This window comes from Cebus imitator, unplaced genomic scaffold (genome assembly GCF_001604975.1).
Source record: "Cebus imitator isolate Cc_AM_T3 unplaced genomic scaffold, Cebus_imitator-1.0 Scaffold1, whole genome shotgun sequence".
Taxonomy (NCBI): Eukaryota; Metazoa; Chordata; class Mammalia; order Primates; family Cebidae; genus Cebus; species Cebus imitator.
In genome coordinates, this window is record NW_016107316.1 from 12,174,181 (window position 1) to 12,195,262 (window position 21,082).

The window sequence follows — 21,082 nt, forward strand, 5'->3', positions numbered from 1 at the left end:
CAGGGGCTGGAGACACTCGACACTGACAACTGGCACACCACCCGCACCGTCAACTGAGGCTCCCTCAGGGCCGGGCTTGGCGTCTATCAGAGAAGGATCTGGGGTCCTTGTCCCACCCGCCTCATGCCTTTGCCAGGCAGGATAGGGCAAAAGAACAATAGCGGTTGCATTTCATTTAAAACTACTGCTTCATTCAAAACAAAAACAAAAACAAAAACAAACAAAAATCCAGCTCTGAACAAGAAGCATTATATCCAAGAAAGACACCTTGACATTTTTTGCTTTATTAAACCTCATTCACTGGGAATTTCCAAAGCACTGTGCGGTGCCCAGACCTGTGTGCCAGGGCTCTGGGGATCGGGAGAAGTCTAAGGCACGGGCCCCGCCCTGGCACATGGCTCCTTCTCCTTGGGAAGGCAGCTCCACTGGTGAAAGGCCACTGAGCAAGTCCAGACCCTGAGGACAGCGAAGGCCCCAGGGCCGACGCCTGAGAGCGTCATGCCACACTGGCAGTGGGGGGCGGCGCAGGCTGGGAGCCCTCCCCAGGCCCGGGCTGAGCTGTGGGGCATGCTATGACCCAGTTTGCGGAGAGCTGCATGAAGAACGCTGGCTCTGTGCCCAGAGGCCCAAGAAGGCCATGGACTGGGCTGGCCTTTCCTGGGAAAGGAAGAGGGAGGAAGAGCTGGGACCTGGCAGGGCCATCTGTACCCGGAGAGGCGGGGCTGGGCCTGACTGCTCCGTTTAGAGCTCGCAACAAGAGGGGGCTCAGGAGAGCCCCCTTGCATCAGAACACGCCAGACAGCCAGTCTCCTGCTCAGGACCCCTCTCCTGGGAGACCCACCCACACCCTGCAGGCCCCCACAAGCCACAAGGAGCAGAGACCCTGGAGTAATTTGGCTTGGGGACTCCCCCTGACCCCAGGCCCAGGCCAGTCAGTCACCCAGGCTACTGCTTAGGGAAGGGAAAGGGGAGGATTCTGGTCACTCCTTCTTACTATGCCAACCGAGGCAGAGGAGGGCTAGAGGCCCAGGCCCAGTTTGGGTCTGTGCTGGGCTGGCAGAACCCATGGGCAGGAAGTTTCCCTGCCCCATGCAATACCTCAATGGGGCCCCACGTGTCTTGCTCCATTCTTGGGGCTGGCAAGGCATCCTGGTTGGCAAGGCATCTCCACACCCTCCCTCCCTTCCGTGTCCGTGGAGAACAGGACAGCTGGGCTCCACTTCCTAGGGTGAGAGCCACCCCTGCAGCCTGCAGGGTTCTACTGTGGCCCCACTGCCCAGGAGAAAATAAACAATGCAATTCTGGGTGCTGTGACCCTGGCTTCCACCTGGCCTTCCTTGGGGGTGGGGAGGTTCTGACCCTGCGGGGCACAGTCCCCTCCCTTCACACAGATGTCCCTATAGGCAGGTCTGCCGGACCAGGGGCCAGCATGGAAGGGTCAGAAGAGGCTGGGGGTGGCCTGGGCCGGTGCGGCATGCTCCCGGATGTACCGTAAGATGTCCATCTCGTCCATGGCTTGGATCTGCTCCTGCGGCTTCTGCTGCCCAGCCACAGCTTCAGATGGGCCCGCTTTGGGGGGAAGAGCTGGTTTTCTGGGTATTGCCGGCTTAGCTGCCACTGGTGGCTTGGGCTTGGCCTGGGGCTGGGGCTTGAGTTTGGACTCAGCCCCCAGGTTCAGAATCTGGTCCAAGTCCTCTTCAACTCTAGGGAACCACAGGGAGGAACTCTGAGCATAACACTGCACCCCGCAAAAGGAACAAGACCCCAGGCAATGCCACTGCCCATACAGGGCTGGGCAACAGCAGGGAGCCCAGCCTGGGTCTAGGCAAGGCCCCGCCCCACCCCACCCCATCCCACTGTGGCCCATCCACACATTCTATCCAGAGGAGACATGGAAGGCCAGGGCTCTCCTTCCGTCCAACCCACAGCAAAGCAGGCACAGGGCGGGCCCCGCACAACCTCCTGAGAGTTGCTCTTCAGGTGATCCCACCTGACACATGCTGGCTTCTGTAGGGGGCTTTCCTTCCAACCCCTTTAGAAATAACCACCAGCTACTATGTACAGAGTTCCTGCTGTGTGCCAAGCACTTCAGACACGTTATCACATTTCATCCTCAAAACACCACTCTGGGGAGGCACGACTGCATTTCCATCCTGCAGGCGAGGACGCTGGAGTCCCAGGAGGCTGAGTGACCCCAAGAGGACAGCATGTGACAGTGCCTTTGTTGGAAGGAACAGGACATCGGCCCTCAGAAGCTGAGCCCTCATCCAAAGCAAGTTCAACCAGACAAAGAATCACCAGGGGCATTGAGCCATGGTGGCGCAGGGTCGGCCCACCCACAGTGCCCCTCTGTGGGCCATGTAGGTGCCAGACAGAGCCCAGCGAGAGCCGAGGATGGCCTCAGCCAGGGCCCATCAAGACTGCCATGGCCCCAGACCTCTGATCTCCCACTGGTGGGCAGGAAAAAAGTCCTGGCAGTGTTACCACTGCTCAGGACCATCCCTGGGTGCTGATGGCCAGAAAAAGGCCAGGCCACTGATTCTCCCGAACTTGATTTCTGGAGACCAGGTGCACAGTGGAAGACTCATTCAATCCATTCCACCCACAGCACTGCGCTGAACACCCATGAGGGCCAGAGATTTCCACATTTCACTAACCCATTTAATAATCTCCAAACACTGTGTGGTGGCAGAGATTAGCCCTGTTTTACAGATGTGAAAACTGAAGTGCAGAGAGGCGAGGGGCCTTGCCCTGAGACCCGCAGCTAGTGTGAGGATGATCACACATGGCCTGCATGTGGCTGGTTCTCTGGTGTGTGTTCACCTGCCTGGGGCACCTGGGCTCCAGGGAGAGGCTTCCCTTTGTCCTAGCGAGCATCTCTGCATGTATTGCTCAGCCATGCTGCAACCAGGTGAGGGAGGGCACAGGCACTGCAGGAGGAAGACCTGGCCCCCACTCAGCCTCTACAAGCTTCGGCTTCTCATCTACAAGCAGGAGTAACAGTGTCAGCTGGCCGTGCTGCACGGAGCTGTGCACGGAAGCACAGCACTGTGGGTGGAGAACTGGCTTCTGCTCCTCACCATGCAGCTCCTCCATCAGGCGGCGCAGGCCACTCCTCCCTGCTCCTCAGTCTCTTCTTCTATAAAGTGGGATTGTACTTGCTCTACCACCCTCACAGGGATTCTTACAGAATCCCTGTGGATTCAGGATCAAGTAAGACAACACAAGGAAAGTAGTTTCCAAACGTATAGGAAGGCTGCATGTACTGAGGTCTACTGACAGCCCCAGGGGCTGAGCAAGCAGGAATAAGGCACAGAAAAGCAGCACCTCAATCCACAGTGCAGGGCACCCCCAGACCCGTCAGGCAGGGGCTACGCGATTGCAAAGGCCTGGAAAGACGGTGGTGAAGTCCAGAGAAAGGAGTGAGCCCTTGGGCCAGAGCAAGCTGGGAAGACTTCCTGAGAAGGTGGGCCTTTTCAGAAGGGTGAGCCTGGCATGAATAGGGGATAGAGTTCTGGAGAAGGGAGCAGAGACCAGAGGTGTGGAGGTGGGAATGAGAACGAACAGGAAGAACCACGCAGGCTCACAAGCAGAGGCTTCCTGCCCTGGGCAGTGTATCCCAATGGCGGGGACATCAGAAGGGCCAGGCAGGGGCAGGGATAGAGAGATGCCTCTGATCAGGACAACTCCTGGCACCACCAGGCCTGGCAGAGCCTGAGTGAGTATGGAGGTGCCCAGCGCAGCACCCCCAGGGCTGGGTACCTGCTTGGAGCCAGCTGTGGAAGGAGCTCTGGACATCCTGCCTGCTTCCTGGGTTGACCTCCTGTGATAGGGCACAAACTCCAGAGAGAATTCAGAGTCTGCTTGGATGGCAGATAAATGAATAAAAGGTGTCCTTCTTGAACAAACCCAGAGATAGCCCAAGCTGGGCCTTCATAGACAGATCAGCTGCCTCGGGGTAGAGGCGATTTCAGGAGGGGTCACTCATGGCCAGGCTGCTCCTGGTCACCTAAGGTCAGAAGTGCCAGAGCTCCCTCCAAGTGGCGGCCCTTCCTTGACTCCCCGGGGCAGGTGCCAGCTCCACTGGCATGAGGCAGCCTCTACTGAAGGCTGAGGGTACCTAGGAAGAGCTCAAAGGGACTGAATTATCCTCAAATAGAGGCCTTTTGGAAAATAAAGCAGCTGCTAGAAGCTTATGTCAGATTTCAGAATTATCCTGCTGGGCAAAGCAGTGACTCTTTGGAACTAATCAGCGGCTGGACTTGCTCCCAGGTGGGAGGTGTACATGGGTGGTCAGCCATGGTGGGAGGTGGCATAGCTGCTCTCAGGATACAGGTGGCTGCAAGGCACCCCTTTTCCAAACACCCTATTTCTGAGTCATGACTGGGACTGGCTCTCACTGGTGCAAGGTCCAGCTCCCTTCTCTTCCAGGCCACACTGGTGTGGGGTCAACCAGTGAGGGTAAGGGAGCTCTAAGATCCCGGCCTCCTCCTTCTCCCTGGGTCCCTGCGAAGACAAGACTCGCCTAAAGGTCTAGACTAGAGGCCTTGCCTGGTGTGGCTGCACAGCCAGAAGGAACGAAGGCCTCTCAGCCTCCACCTGCTCAGTGTACACCCCATGCTGCCTCAGGGTGGCCGAGGTGAGTGACAGAATGAACAAAGGGGTGAAAGCAGGAATAAATGAATGACTATCAGAACGTTCTCTATTATGAGGAAGCCCAATTACTCCCTGGATAGTCACAGGACAGACAAAAAGAATGTATGTGGTTTCTGCTCTCAAGAAGCTAATCCTAGTGATAAAGCTCTTTTAGAATTGGTCTGAATTTAAAAGAAGAAAAGCAGCTAATCCTTTCATTAGCAGATGTCTGCTAAAGTGAAGGTGGGGGTGCGTGACCCACACTGTTGAGCAAGGATTCTCAAAGCGCTCTGCCAGAGCTGAGAGGCACCCCAGAGGAGGGGCCCAGGGATGAGGAAGAATTTGGCAGGCTGAGGCAGGCTGATCACAAGGTCAGGAGTTCGACCAGCCTGGCCAATATGGTGAAACCCCATCTCTACTAAAAACACAAAAATTATCTGGGTGTGGTGGTGGGCGCCTGCAATCCCAGCTACTTGGGAGGCTGAGGCAGGAGAATTGCTTGAACCTGGGAGGCGGAGGTTACAGTGGGCCAAGATCTCACCACCACACTCCAGCCTGGGGGATAAGAATGAGACTCTGTCTCAAAAAAAAAAAAAAAAAAAAAAAATCATGAAGTGCTGTGGGTACGGGTCTGTGCAATATGAGCCCGCAGGAGCCCTGCTTCATGTGGCCATTTCCCCAGCTCATCAGGCCACAGAACCCCTTTGAAGGTAGCCTTTTACCACCCCATGGTACCATGTTCTGCAGAACACAGGTTGGGAAGTAACAGATTTAGAATAACCTAGGCCAGAAAGGTCCCATGAGAGCCACCCCACTGGACACGTGGACTCCTAGACATGCTCGGTCTGGCCCGGCCGCTCCCCAGGAAGACTCTACTATTCCATTTCCCTGTGCCTCGGTTTCCCTCTAACAAAATAACAACAATCCTGGTTTCTCCCAGCCCGCCGAGATGTCAGCAACAAGGACACAGGACGAGAGTGAACAGATGCCAGGGGACTTGGGGACATGTAAATACTAGAAGCCATCACGGTGACTCAGGCTTGGTGGGCACTTGGAGGGCTATGTAATAGCCAGAGGCTGCTAATGAGGGGTGCAGATGACAGCCTCCAGGCCCAGCATGCACTGGTGTCACATGAGCGGCTCCTGGAAAGAGGCGGCCTGGCTTCCTGTGAATCCCAGGCACAGCCCTGTGTCCTGGAGCGTGGAGGAGGAGCTGGAGACACACACAACACTGAGCCTGCTGAGAATGTGGCCAGTGCAGGCAAAGGCCTGGGGAGATCTGGGGGGCTGGTGGGGAGGTGGATCACCCAGCTGAGAGCTCAGACAGACCCTGATGAAGTGGAGAGGCCAGGACAGGGGCAGAGCAAAGCTGTGGCCTTAGGCAGGTGGCCTCCCACACTCGATTTCTTATAATATGGAGAAAATAGCATCTACCTTAGGGAGCTGTTGTGAGGATTACATAAGAGAGCATGTAAGGAGTCCGGCTTACTGCGTACATAGCAAGGGCTCGGGAAACAGGAGCCGCCACTTGCACAGGTTCTGCCAGTTGACCTCCATGTGACAGCTTCTGTCAAAGCCTCTGACGGGACCCCCCCGGCAGAGGCCATCACCAGGACACCTGCACTTCGCCTCTGATGGGGCCCTCCCGGCAGAGGCTACCACCAGGACACCTGCACTTCGCCTCTGATGGGGTCCTACTGGAAGAGGCCATCACCAGGACACCTGTATTTCACTCCCTCTCTGGGTGGGCTGCATGCTGCCATGAGTCAGTTTAATTTGTTCCCAAACCTGCTCTTGCAATTATGTAATTATTTACATAAACCATTAAAATATGATTGTGAAAAGAAAGACTGGCTGTGCACACAAAGTTCTCTCTTTCTGGAAATGGCTGAGCAGCCCTGGACTGTGGTTCCCCCCCCGAGCCCCCTTCGCCACCTCTCACCCAGTGTGCACCCATGGGTTTCTACCTTCCACAGCCCTGGGTTCCTCCCCACAGAGGAGGCTGGGGCCAAGGCTGGGCAATGCCCCATAGAAGCCGGGCCCTTGGCTCTGTCCAGGACACTCTCAGAGCTGCCAAGCGCCACTGGGGACAGATGGTACCTGAACAGTTCCTTGGAGGCGTCCCTGTGGCCGAGGCTGGGCGTGGGCCCTCCACTCTCACAGGCGGTCGGCAGCAGGAGGGAGTCACCCAGGGGGACAGCCCCGCCGAGGTCAGGATCTTCAAACAGCTTCAGGGCTGTGGGAAGGCGGCAGCAGGGTAGTCAGAGGAAGTCCTGGCCTGTCTTCAGCTACCCAAGGTACAAGGTGGAGAAGGCCTGGCCCAGCCTCCCCGGGCACCCAGGAGAGAGTGAGCAAGGGATAAGACAGAAAACCAGAGAAATGGGCCAGGTCAGGGCAGGAGGAGGTGAGGACAAGCTCACAGAGGCTTGGGACAGCTGTCTGCCTTGGCCTCTGCTGCCCGGCACCTGTGCCAGAGCTGGCCGACAGCATCACTCCAGTTTGAAGTTCTCATGGGCTTCCTGCTGCTCTTAGGAGGTTACATCCTCTTGGGCTCACTGCGCCAGGGATCTCGTCATCCAGTCCAGCTGATCTTACTGCGCCTGCTCACTGCACCCGGACTTCAACAAGCATTTACGGAGTACTACCCAGCGGCTTGGGCTGCTCTCTCTCTCTGCTGGGGTGCCACGGCATGTGGCTGCTGCCTTCAGGAAGCTTGGGTCTCCTCCCTACACCCTCTCGCATGTGAGCTGATTGGGGCTGCCCTTGGAGAATGCCGATCACAGCTGCTGTACTTGGGGTCCCCTGCTTCAGCCAGCCTGGCAGACTCTACTGACCTTCCAGGATCCAGCTCAAGGAGGGCCCCCGCCCCACCCCAGGAGGTCTTCTGGGGAGCCCCACAGGAATTGGAGCTTCTGCTCAGCCTGTCATAGACTCGTGCTGTTCTGCAACTGTCAGGTGATGACCTGTCTCCCCACGGGACCCCATGGCCCTCCGGCTAGGGACTGGGTCTCGCTCCTCAGCATGTTCTTAGGCCTGGCCCTGGGTGAGGGCTCACCAAGTGTGGACTGAATTAGTGGGTGGCATCAATTCCCCCAACCAGAGGACAACCTGGGCATGTGAGGAAAGGGACCCAGGGATGAGGGGAGATGTCCCAAGGCCACTGGATTTTCCCTGTGGCCAACTCTGCACAAAGCCCTCCAGGGAATCCGTGCCAGTGACACAGAATCCCATTAAATCCAAACCTACAGTCACACACATGCCACAGGCAGGCCCTGTCACTTTTCACACAAATGGTGCCTGGAAGCCCAGGGCCCACATCTGCCCACAGATGTCACGAAAGCACTTCTCAAAGCAGCAAAGATAACCATCCTCCTCTTCTGCAGGATGTTTAGAAGAGACCCATGGCCTGGGAATGTTCCACCCTGTGGGGAACCACGTGTGAGGCTCAATTCCTCCAGCAGAGCTCCCTCCAAAGCTGAATCTATATCATGTCTAGACAGGAAAGGGGGGATATGGGTCCTATTCACGCTGGGTGAGTCCAGACCCTGCCTGATGACGGGGCTGGGCACAGAGAGGACACCAGGAGCAAAGGGAGCACACCCTGGGGCTCTACTTACAGTCCATGGATGACGCGTCCTCTGAGAGGCCCTGCGGGGACAGCTTCGTGCCTGGGCCAAAGAGCCCCTCGTTGGGGTCCATCTCCTCATCAAAGATGGTGAGCCGGGGCGAGGGCTTGGCTTTCACAGCCACTTTGGGATGTTTCTTGGGCTTCTTGGAGCTGGAGAATCACAGACAAAGCACAAGGTGAGGACTTTCCATGAGCCTCCAGGTGGCCTGGTCAGACCCACACAGGCCTGGGCCCTGCTGGGGCGTGGCTGGATGCCATGGGCCAGAAAAGACCAGGCCAGAGGGACCAGGGAAGGCCTGGAGTGGGCCACCTAGAGCAGCCCAGGCAGGTGGCACTGGGGTCACTCTGAAATCCCAGTCACATGGCCAAGGGAAGGACAGGTCCTCCATCCCAGGGGAGAAAAGCAGGCCAGCGACGGTGGCTGAGGAGCAGGTTTTCCCAATGAGAGTAGTGAGGCCCGTGCTACTATGGGCAGCTGTGCCCTGTGCTCAAGAAATGACCACTGTTGGGAGGAGCAGGTGGCTGCCAGGATTGGACACCGGCTGCCAGACAACCCTGCCCGCAGACTCCTTCAGGCCTCGGGTCTGCCATGTGGTCACAGGACAGAGATCCGCTCCCGTTCCACAGGTGGAGATAGCTGCCTGGTCTCAGGGTCTCGGCACCTGGGAGCCAGGCTCAGAGAACCGCACTCCACAGTCACTTGGTAATGGGGGTGGACCCAGTTTTGAGCCACAGAGCTCAGGGCAGGGCCCAGGAGGGCAGAAAGCAGCCTTGGGAAGTGCCCTATTGCTTCCTTTGCCTGGTGAAACCACCATTGTTCCAGTTAATCCTTGGGTTCCACGGGGCAGCCCCGCTCCTTCAGGAAGCCTCTCTGAGACCTGGCGGCCCCCTTGGCTCTGCCACCCCAGGTCCCATTATGGTACACTTGCCGACTGGCTGAGGAGGTCCTGCTCTGGGCCAGACCCACTGTGAGAAACCAGGACAGCGCAGGAGGGAAGCTTCTAGGGTGCTGGAGTACTTTAGTTTTGACCCAGGCATTGGTTACGGGGCGGATCTGCAGACGCGCAGGGAACGGAATGCTCAGGATCTGTGTACATCACCGTCAGTGATACTGCCAGTAAGTAAACACACTGGAGTTTACTTCAACAAGTTACTTTAACAGGCATCCAATCCCTGCTGATGCCTGTTAGCCATTTTCGGGTTCCTAAAAATAATGAGAATATGCTCTTTACTGGAAACTGAAATTCCATGTGCCCGTCTGCCTGGCGGGCAGTTCCATTGGACTGAGGTCACTTGGTGAGGTCACCATCTGAGCTCATGTTGGTAATACTCTGCAGCAAAACTGCGGCGAGCGGCTGCCTACACAACGATACAGACTAACCAGTGGCAGATAAAAATAGCAGAGTGGCCCTGAGTGCTAGTGGGGCACGGCCCTCCAAGGTGACCATTCCCACAGTCTGGAGTCTGAGGCTGGCAGAATCCCAGGCACCCAGATGAGGCGAGGAGAAACTATGAGGGTCAGGAAGGCTATCTGCTGGAAGGCTGAGGGACAGAGCACCCCTCCGGGCTCAGGGCCCAGTCCCAGGGTAAGGATCTCGGCAGGGCTTGTGTGCTGGATAAGGAAACAGTGGTCCAGAGAAGCTGAGTGTCTGCCCAAGGCTACACAGCAAGTGAGGGACTGGCACGCAGATTGAGGATGGTCATGATTGTGGTCCTATCCTCTTGTCCCCTCCAAATGTCCCATGAGGAAGGTAATACAGGATGCAGCAGGGATAATGGGATTGATCCTGTTGTTCTCTGGGGAAAAAGTGGCATGTTTCAAGGGTACTGATGGGGAGCAGAGATGCAGCGGCAGAAACCGCGCCAGGAAGGCCCATCTGCCTGGTCCTGTGCTTTCTCCACCCAGCTGAGGGAACCAGGGACCCCCTCTGGTGTGCACCACCCTCAGGCCCTGCCTGTGCTGGAGGCCACGTGGAGGGAGCCTGGATTCTCTGCCCTAAGGACAAGTGCTTTCCAGAAACCTTCAGCTTCTGCTCCTCTCAGAGCTGGAGGAGCCAGGGCTCACCCACTCTTACTCAGACATTCTCTCCTTCATTCTCACCAATCGGGCAGAGCCAGCTCAGCTCTTATGACTCCTAGTAAGTGGGTACCAAACAGGGGCCATGGCTTCCTGGGGCAGACAGCAGAGCTGACCCCAGCCAAGACCCACCGAGTCGGAAACCCCAAGCAGGCCCAGGAGGCTGTTTAGTCTCCCATGGAATTCCACGGTGAGCCAGGCTTCCAGCCGCTGTTCTGCCCTGATGCTTCTCTCCACTTCATTCCCCATCTCCACCGCCCTTTGTGTGGCCCTTGCTCCTGGACCCAGCAGGCACTGCGGTGGGGAAGGGTAGAGAGCTCCCCTGACCCCTACCTGGGTGGCAGTTCCCAGGGAGGGCAGGCCCGAGGCCGCTCTGCAGCTCCCCCAGCAGCAGCTCCATGCCACACCCCTCACTGTCCCCTCAGAAACAAGCAGGCCCTCCCTGGCTCCTGGGGACCAAAGTTGCATCATGCCCAGCCCCGGGACCCTCAGGACAGGGAGAGAGCAAGCAGCTTCGCATCAATCAGAAATCAGAGGGCATGCAGAAGCAAGCGAGCCATCTGAAGAATAAAGGAAGCGAGAGAGAACAAGCCCGATGAGGTCTTGAGAAGCCGTGGTGCCCCTTCCTGCCCCTGCTCCTGGTCCTGACAGTACACACGAGGCCTGACTTTCCTTCCATGTGAGTTTCTCCTCCAACTGGATCAAGTTCTTGTTTTTCTCCCTAAAGACATGTTTGCCCTTTTGTTGTCTTGAACTGAAAGAAAGTGGATCCACAGCACACACAGGCGGCTTGGGTAGGTATAGTCTGTATTATCCTACCCCCACCCCACCCACGCCGCCTGGGCTGCCCTCTCCACCTCCCCAGCCCTCCAGACCCATCTCAAGGGGAATCAAGGAAGAAGCAGGAAATAAGGAGTTTTGGTGCCTAAAAGCCCCAGGGTCCTGTCCTGAGCTGCCCAAAACTTTCAGGCTCTAGGGACTTAGTAAGGTGCCTGGTCTGGAACAGATGCCTTGATAAACTCTGCATGAGAGGATGGGTGACAGATGGCAGGGAGGAGGGAAGGAAGGATACACAGGTGGAGGGCAGGTAGGCAGGCAGCAGGTGCCAGCACATCTCTATCTCAGGATTCTGTTGACCTACTCCCCAAGGTGGGAGGAGCAAGGAGGGAAGAGGGACGGGCTCCCAGCCCCAGTCTCAGACAGCACCTTCTGTGGGGAAGCCCCTCCACCACACGGTCCCTCCTCAAAGATCTCCTGGTCGACTCCCCTGGCCTTGCCGCCAGGCCCTTGGCTACTCTATGAGCAACTCATTCCTTCCCTCGTGAGCACCTTCGGTGACCAGCACTCACAGAGAAACTCACACCTGCAAGAACCTGTGCTGGGAACAAGGGACCCAAGATGAGGACGACCTGCTGCTGTCCCCAGAAGCTTACGGCAGAGCAGGGTCACATAGAAACTGATCATTATGGCCGGGAGAAGTGGGTCACGCCTCCCAGCACTTTGGGGGCTGAGGCGAGTAAATTTAAGAATAAAATATGAAAAGTGCTTTAGTTTAATGTAGAAAGTTTGCAAGAGGCCAGGAGTTTGAGACAAACCTGGCAAAGATGATTAAATCCCATCTCTACTAAAAATACAAAAATTAGCCCAGCATGGTGGCACACGCCTGTAATCCCAGCTACTCGGGAAGCTGAGGCAGGAGAATCTCTTGAACCTGGGCAACGTAGGTTGCAGTGAGCTCAGATCGCACCACTGCACTCCAGCCTGGGTGACAAAACGAGACTTTGTCTCGAAAAAGAAAAAAGAAAGAGAAAAAAAAAAGAAACTTCATTAGCACACAGCATGTCCCACTCTGGTCACGGCAGAGCAAAGAGGAAAGAACCAAGCAAGACCGAGGGCTCAGGGAGGGCTTCTTGGAGGAGGTGATGTGGAGACCAGAAGTGAACTTGGTTGAATGAGAGCTAAACAGTGTCTCATGTAGAGGACCTGCAAGTCACAGTGTGAGGGTCTGCAGGGGGCGTGACGAGGACATAACTGAGAACCCAGATTCCTCTTGGTGAAAAGGGACTCCTCAGGTTTGCAGCAGAGGTAGTGCCGGGAGGGGACAGGCTGAGAGCCAGATCTCTCCAGGGAAGCTTTGCTCCTGGTCCATAGAGGAAATGACCAGAGCCAGGACGGGGAGAGCAGCGGTGGTAGGAGGGGAAGACAGGCCAGGGAGAACTTCAGAAAGCAAACGTGCTTATGAATCTGGACAGGTGATCAGCCGGTAGAAGGAAATTGTCTAGGGTGATGACAGGTTTCTGATCTCAACGAGGGGGTCAATAATTCATATGAGAGGTGTGTCACTCAGCCTCTGAGCCATTTCTTCACCCTGCTCCTAGCACAAACACCTCAGGGTTGTCATGAGCACGGAGTTGGTTCAGGTCGCACACACGGGCTATCACTCCGGGGTCCCCTCAATCCTCCCCTCCCTGGTCCTCCTCCTCCACTCCTGTATCAGCACCCACCCAGCTGTTGGCCGGCACAGCGCCTGGCTCTGTAGCGCCCGCTCTCTAGCCCACCCTCCGCAATGACAGGAGACAAAGCCTCTCACTGACGTGGATGAAGGGTGCCCTCGTCTCCCTTCACTGAAAGAACAGCTGGTCATGATTAGAATCTTGTCACCAGGGATGGGGCAACAGAGGCTTCAAAGAGAGGTCTGCAGGGAGTAGGACTGGAACAGCAGCTCCTGGCTTCCTGGTGAGCATGGTGTCATCTGAGCTAGTGCAGGTCATGAGGGCCACCAAAACATGTGTTAGGTCCACAGAGGTTGCATGAGGTGGGTGGGGTGCTCCTAGGTGGGTGCAAGCATGTGCTGGCATGTTCTTGTTGCATGCACATCTGTGCACAGACACCCGAATTCCTGCTATGTGTTCCTGACGGCAGACAGACGCGTAAACCAGGCCAGGTTCTGCAGGCAGGTGTGCAGCATGCGGCGTGAGAGGCGGCAGCTGCCTCGGCCGACAGCTCCAACACTCTGACAAGCTGAGCAGCAGCCGGGCTCCCTGTGGCTCAGGCAGTTCTAGTGACAGTGATTGACACATGAGAGCATCTACCACTCTGGCCACTCAGGGGGCCTGTGGCACCATTCCCAGATGTGCCCACCCACACAGCAGACCACCAATGAGCACCAACTGCCCAGGACTAGGGTGTGCATGCATGGCAGAGGCAACTCCTAGACACAGCCAGCTCAGCTGGGTCTGAACGGAAGACTGACGATCCTTCCACAACAGAGATACATGGACAGCATGGCCATCACCTTCAAAGCCAGGGTGTGGCTTAACCAAATATGGAAACCCACCTCCTTTCCAATGATGCAAACTTCCTGCTGCAAACTAAAGCACTTTTCATACTTTATTCTTAAATTCAGCTGTTTTGTGTCTTTTTTTTTCTTTTCTTTTTTTGAGACAGGGTTTTTCTCTGTCACCTAGGCTGGGGTGCAGTGTCATGATCACAGCTCACTGCAGCATCAACCTCCTGGGCTCAAGTGATCCTCTCACCTCAGCCACCCCAGTAGTTGGGACACAGGCACACACCATCATACCTGGCTAATATTTATTTATTTATTTGTTGAAATGGAGTCTTGCTATGTTGCCCAGGCTGGTCTCAAGCTCCTGGGCTCAAGTGGTCCTCCCGCCTTAGCCTCCCAAAGTCCTGGGATTATAGGTATGAGCCACTGTGCCTGGCTGGCTTTATTTTTTCAATGAGAAAATTCTCAGAGTGCCCATAAATGGACTTCTGAAATTTACGCCAGGACAGTGTTATTTGTAGCAGCATTGGGCTTCCTTGGAGAAGCAATCACAGGAGTAAGAATCACCCGAGGACAGACACTGACCTGGGAGTCCAAGCCACCCTCCTTGGACAGGGGCTTCAGAGAAGGCCAGGATGGAAAAACAGGCAGAGTCACAAGAGCTGTGCTCCAGGCAGAGAGAAAAGCCCTGTGAGAATGCCAAAGTGTGCAGAGCCTGGCACAGTGAAAGTGCCCAATAGCTGGACAGCAGGCGCACGGAGGGTCTGTGGGGATGCTGGCCACCTCCAGAGGGGCTGGGGAGATTCCGGCCTTTGCTGGGAGAGGAGCAGCAGAGGCAGATGTAGGAGAACTTGTATGGGACCCGGACCAGTCACTCAACTTCTCCAACCACGTTTCCTTACTGGAGGTAAATGGGAAGAAGGAGGCAACTGACACAGAAATGCTTTGGAAGCTGCCGAGCGGGTCCCGTATGCAAGTCAGCACAAGGCCACGTGGAGGCCTGGGGTCCCGGGAGCTGCGTGGTGATGTCTAGGCTCACTTACGCTTTCTACTCAGCAGACTTCACGCTGGGCCTTAAGAAACAAATGGGGCCACGCCAGGCACAGTGGCTCATGCTGTGATCCCAGAACTTTGGGAAGCCGAAGCAGGAGATCACTTGAGCCCAGGAGTTCAAGACCACCCTGGGCAACATAGTGAAACCTCATCTCTACAAAAAATAAACAAAAGTAGCCAAGCACGGTAGTATGCGCCTGTAGTTTCAGCTATTTGGGAGGCTGAGGTGGGAGGATCACTTAAGTCTAGGAGGTTGAGGCTGTACTTAGCTGAGATCACATACCACAGTACTCCAGCTAACAGAGTGAGACCTGTCTCAAAAAAATAAATAAATAAAATAAAACAAAATAAAAATGGGGCAGTCTGGGTGGTCACCATGAATGGTTTATCATTTGCTGTGGTCCCCAGAGTCACATTCCAAGGGCCTGTTTCTCAACAGCCAGAGCCCACTTTCCAGGCCACTGAGCCCTATCTTGAGGGATCATAACTCAGTGAACTCCACCTGAGGTTGTGGGTGACGCCATTTATCCTTCTCTACCATGGGGCCAGAGACTGCCCCTCACCCATTCTGGCTCCAGCACCACCAGGGAACCACGTAGGTCCCAGCTGTGGGTCTCTGCAGCCCAAGTTCTACACCAAGCACCCAGTCACCCCGAGAGCCTAAATCCACAAAGGGACAGTGGCGAGGCCACATGTCAAGATGGAACTCTGACCTACAGCCTGCAGTAACCTGCCCAGGAAGCCAGACCACAGCCTCTGCAGCAATCAGCCCCAAATGACCGAGATTAGATCAATAACTGCCAGCTTTCCTAAATGTTACCCCATTTCAGTTTAGTAGGACCATCCAGAGAATGCCAAACATGCCCTACTTCCCACTCACAGAGGACACAGGACGCCCTCTTCTCATTGGCTGCCTCTGGCTTCTCCATGCCAACAACCTCCAATCAGCGCGTATCTGAGCCTTCCCTTTCATCTGCTTCAAAGTGTCCCACTCCCCTGCCTGCTTTTGCATCTTTCCAAGTGCAGGTGATGGTGGCCAATACCTCCCTGATTGCAGTAAGCTCTGAGCAAAGAGCCATTGCTGGTTCTCACAAGGGCACTCCTATGCCCCGATCCACTCCAAATGCTGACATGACCAGCAGGCAGCCAGCTGTCCTTGCAGTGCAGAATGCCCATTACCCATGTCATCAAAAACTGAGAGTGAACAGGTACGGGCTGAGAAGTCAGTCCCCTGGCACAGGTGGTGGACACAGACTGGAGACGAGGGGAGGAGTCCTGGGCCAACAGTCAGGAGACCCCCAGCTCTTGCTCTCATGCCCTCCTGTGTGACCCTGGGAAGACTCCTCAGTTGTAACAACAGAGCCTGGATCTGATCTGCAGTCCTCATAGTATAAAGGCTCTGTCATCCTAAGAGTGTTGCCACTTGCCAGAACTTCCCACAGAGGATCCTGGACAGCCTGAGGCAGGAGAATGGCAAGTATGGCCTCCCAGATTTCTGTCTCTCAAGGAACCCAGCAACCATTGAGTCCCACTAAGGACTCAGACAAGCAGGCTCCTTCCTCTAGGGCCACGGGCTGCCCGACCTCCAGAATCGCCTTCTCTGGAAGCTGTAACAGGTGGCAGGTGTACTGGTGCTCCTGGAGGGAGGTAAAGTCAGCATGCACATCAGAGGGTGCTGATATTTACGTAACTATAGGAAGCGGAAAAGCTGCCTTTTATATTTATATTTCAACTGTTGCTTAAACAGACAAAAACCTCTTTAGAGCAAAGTAAATCTGAAACAGTGACAACATTTTACAAAGGAAGTTTCCTGTAGTACTTCATTTTATCCTTTTAGCCCTGGGCCTCTACTTTGCCCCCACTCTACAAAGGAGGCAACAGAGCCTCCGAGAAGTGCAGCACACACTCAGCATCCACCAGCTGGTAAGTGGCAGAAAGGGGATTTGAATCTGGCACTGCCCATCTCCAACCCTCCTCTGGGGGTAGCCACACATCCTGGGAATTGCCAGGGGTCCCACTCACTGTCAAACCATACTCTAAGGGGCACCTGCCTTCAACAAAGCTGCCCAGGACTACCTCAGGAGGTGGCACTCAGGCTGGAGGGACAGCGATCCAATCCCCACTCAGGCCAACCAGGCAAATCCTACTTCAGTCTGTTTCATGCATTGGGGTTCTAGATGAGATTTCTCTTAAGCCACAGGTTTTGCTATTGAATTTAAAAAGCAGAAACCACTGGAACATTGTTGCTCCTAACAGCCCATTCATTCAAGCAGGGCTTTGTGCAGTAATCTGTTTTTGTTTTGTTTTGTTTTGTTTTGTTTTGTTTCTGTCGCCCAGGCTGGAGTGCAGTGGCATAATCCTGGCTGACTACAACCTCCACCTACCGGGTTCTGGCAATTCTCCTATCTCAGCCTCCTGAGTAGCTGGGATTACAGGTGTGCCCCACCACACCCAGCTAATTTTTGTATTTTTAGTAGAGACAGGGTTTCATAATGTTGGCCAGGCTGGTCTTGAACTCCTGACCTCAAGTAATCTCGGCTTTCCAAAGTTCTGAGATTACAGGTGTGAGTCACAGCACCCAGCCAGGGCAGTGATCTGGAGGGGGAAATGCAGATGGCATGCACACTGTGCTACTGTGATCACTGTGACAGCCTGGGTGGAAGGCCACCTGCGTGATGCTGCAGGGTAGCTGTGGCACCTGCCTCCTCCTTTCCTTTGGGTCCCCAGCCAGGTCAGGGCTAAGTGCTGCACGGGTTCAGGGGGAGGTTGGGCTCGGCCATCCTGGCTCATGGCCCCCACACGAACCCCAGGATGTCACAGCAGGGAACTCCTCCAGCAGGTGGGCCAGCAGGAGAGGGAGAGCCCCACCCTGAGCAGGAGGAGCTAGGGAGCAGAGAGTAAGGGAAGGGCCTTCCTGACGCCCCTGTTCTCAGCCCCCTGTGGGTGGCAGACCGTGATGGTGGCTGACCTGCCACTCTCTGCACCTGTTCCCTTTCTGGCGTCTCCAAGGCTTTAACGGAGTTTTGTTTCTGGGAATTCTCAAACAGGAGCTTGCAGAAGAACCAACTCAAGAGCTTGTTAAAACATAGATTCTGGAGGCCCTACTAGGTCTGGGGGGCCTGGAACCTCTATCTCTGCCAAGCTTTTGGTGGCCCAGAATCCCTAGGTGGTCTCTGCTGCATTCGTGGCATCAGGGGAGCCCTGGGTGCCCAGGCTCAGGTTAGAATGAATAAAGAGATGCGAAGCACAGTGGCCAGGATATTTAGCTAGAGGCACCCCCGGGGGAACAGCTCCGGGGCACCCCAGGAGGTGGGGCTGAGGCCATGCTGTGTCCACAGAGGCCCCCTCCACAGCTCACCTTAGGGGACCATCTTCCTGCTAAATCTTTGGTTAGCAAATCTGGGAGCATCTGGCAATGTGCTGGGAACACTCAAAACCACACAATCATCCCAGAGAAGTGATTTCATCCAAATATAGAGGATAAGATATTATTTTTATACTAAAATACATGTGGTTGTTTTACGGAAGATGAAGCAAAATCCATATTTAAAAAAATTACTATAAAACATGGCATTCCAGAGAAACATCCAGCTTCACCACGGAGGCCACAGCACGGGGCTCTGGGTGCCACTCCCCCTTCAAGGGAGTCTGGGAAGCCCAGCCTCCCAGGCAGGTGCATTCATTCACACAGGAGCCAGCCTGTCCCACAGGAAGCTGTGTGTCTTTGGGACCCAGGGCCTGGAAGGGGTCCCTGTGTGCAGCAGACGTGAGTAAACGAAAAGACGAGAGGAGTGGGTCCTCAGGGCGGGGGTGGGCAGGGCTTAGAAAACCAGAGGGACCCTCCCAACAGAGGGGCCTCAGCCCTTAGAGAACCCTTTACTGGAATGGTACTCCAAAGCCCCCAGAAGCAGCTGCAGGGACCTTGCTCTGGGGCCCGTATATAGTGGAAGCCACCATAGAATAAAAGCTTTGCATATGTAGAAGTTCCTCAAGTTATTTCCTGTGACAGCAAAAACTCCAGAAAGCTCTACGATGTCCACAAGCAGAGACGTGCTAATGCCACTTCCAGCACACTGAGTTGAGAAACCAGCAGAGGAAGGAGTGGGAAGTGCAGCTATTGATCTAGAAGGTCCCAGTACATGTAAACTGAAAAAAAGCGAATTCCAGAATGGCATATAAGACAATCTCATTTTGGTAGTGAGATGTGAATATTCAAAGATGCATTCAAAATTCACGGGGACAGGACTCTTAACTGTGTTTGCAATTTTTCTGTACTAATTGTGCATTATTTGAGTCACAATGAAAAATGTTTCTGGCAGAGTGTTTCCAGCATAAGGCAGAACTATTAGGATAGAATGTCATTTTCTCAGCACCGTGACATCTCTAACACAGAAAGTTAAAGACAAAACAGGGGGCGACATGGAGCGGCAATCGCAACAGACCGACAGACCACAGAGTGAAGATGCAGGGTCTGAAAGGGCTCAAGCCCTGTGCCTGCAGTTTTATGGATGGCGCTGGGACGGGGTGAGACGAGGGCCCCAGCAGATGGGGAGGGTGGTGGTTTCGGGAGGGGCCGGGGTGAGGGTTTTTCTACCTTTAAGCGCTCTCTAATGATGTAATAACTCTCTCTTGTCCCTAATCAAAACCAGGTTCAAAAGACAAAGAAAAGCGAGGCTGGCCTGGGCTCCGGCTTTGTGTTGGCGACTCCCACCCTCCCAGCAGCCCTGCAGCGGAGCAGCAGCGCCTCGCCGCGGCCACGGCGGGGAAGGACCAAGGCTGGCTGCCTGGAAACGGTGGCTGATCCGGGAGAGCCCACAGCGCAGGGCACAGCTGGGAAACTGGGGCTGCTGCATCTGCAGAGAAACCAGGGGCACAGGATGGGGACGGGTGCGCAAACAGCCTCCCAAGTACAGGATGTCCCCCATCAAAGGGCAGGTGGGTGGCACCACGAGAGATCAACAAGCCCACCTGGGTGTCTGTGAAAGGCCGAGGTGGAAACTCAACTTCAAGGCACAGCTCTGCCACACCCAGGACTCTGGCCAAGATCCTGCTCAACTCCTTCCTCGATTTTGCCATCTGTGAAAGGGGGTTAATCCTGGGGCCTTGCCCACCTCCCAGACTGAGGAAGACTGGACTGGAGATGGGGTGGAGTCCTGGCTCTGCCACCTGCAGGCTACAGGAACGTGGATGAACCACCTGACTCTGAAGTTTCCCACCACACAGAAGAGGCTGATGCTAGTGCAGGCCTCCAGGGCTCCGTCTCCTGACCTACGCCCACAGCGGATCCTGAAAGCACTTTGGCGAGTCATGATCTTTCCAAACGTTGAAACAGAATAGAAAACATTTGAGTACAACATACTTAATAAGGTTTGTATAAGTTCCGGGAACTTCTGCTTCAGTTTTATGTGAGGCTTATACATGTGTGTCCTGGGTCATGGCATACCATATAGTTTTTTACTGTGGGTCATAGCAAGTAGTTTCAGAAAGGCTGTCTTACAGATACAATGAGATCTTGAAAGCAAATGCTAACTTAGTTCCTAGAATTTCATAAACTCTTAAAAAATGCTACTTATTATTCCTGCTAGAGATGGTAACGTCCACTCATCAGCATCTTGTCACATGGGTACTTAAAAGAAACCCAGCAGGAGAGGGTCTTAAGCCAGTGGGATTACTCTTAGGAGCTAAGCTTTCCCAGGATTCAGGGGCGAGGACCCTAGAGTACAGAGCTGGGGAGGGGGCTGGGGCACCCCTTCCAAGGGGTCCCAGGACAGCTGACCCCATCCCCTGACAATCTGCTAATGAAGTAAGTAGGAAGTTCAAGGCCGCACTTGCCAAGCCCGAAGAGCATTTTCCTACCCAAAAAAGGAGCCGCTCTGCTAAGTGTGTTCTTCAGCCAGAGGCTGGCACAGACCACCAAAGTCCGTCTTGGTTTTGGCACTTCATGTGGTTACTCAGAACAACAGAGAATGTAGTTCAAACAAAGCCTCGCTCTTACCAAAATAAAGCCCAAGAAAGGCCTGCAGGCTTGGGCCAGGCTGATAAGCAGTGACTATTACAGGCTTGTCCCCACATCACCCGCCACTCTGGCTGCCTCTTCCTCAGGGCCGCTCACCCCACTCCAGGACAAGGCCAGCCACGGAGGGCCAGGAGGGGCCACTGCAGGGCACTTGATGTGCCCAAGTGCCGCGGGACCCTGGCTCTCAGGCCTGTTTCTGCTGCAGCTCCCCAGGCACTATGCACCCTTTCCCAGTGCGAATCCTCACCCCTGGACGCTGGTCTCATGCCCACCCTGCAGCCCATTCTCCCATAACCCTCACCAAGAAGAAGGCCTTTCCAGAGCAGGCTCTGATCTTAGGACAGAATTCTGCATGCTGATTAAGCTGAACTTGTCTCTGCCTAATTT

At 55.0% G+C, this 21,082-nt stretch overlaps 1 protein-coding gene and 1 long non-coding RNA gene across 3 annotated transcripts in view; both read right to left on the bottom strand.

Moving 5' to 3' along the window:
* Positions 1-253: 253 nt before the first annotated feature.
* The window catches only part of HS1BP3 (HCLS1 binding protein 3), a 34,793-nt gene continuing 13,964 nt past the window's right edge, over positions 254-21,082 (bottom strand). For both annotated transcript variants that reach the window (XM_017526502.2, XM_037737622.1), the window contains exons 5-7: positions 8,253-8,413; positions 6,736-6,871; positions 254-1,703 (exon numbers count right to left, since the gene is read on the bottom strand). In XM_017526502.2, the coding sequence (XP_017381991.1) occupies positions 1,439-1,703; positions 6,736-6,871; positions 8,253-8,413 (562 nt within the window). In that variant the 3' untranslated portion in view covers positions 254-1,438. The remainder of the gene's footprint in view (positions 1,704-6,735; positions 6,872-8,252; positions 8,414-21,082) is intronic.
* LOC108302785 lies at positions 5,219-6,726 on the bottom strand. Its single transcript, XR_001824517.2, has 2 exons — positions 6,369-6,726; positions 5,219-6,264 (listed from the first exon to the last, which is right to left on the bottom strand). It is a non-coding gene; the product is annotated as an uncharacterized LOC108302785 (long non-coding RNA).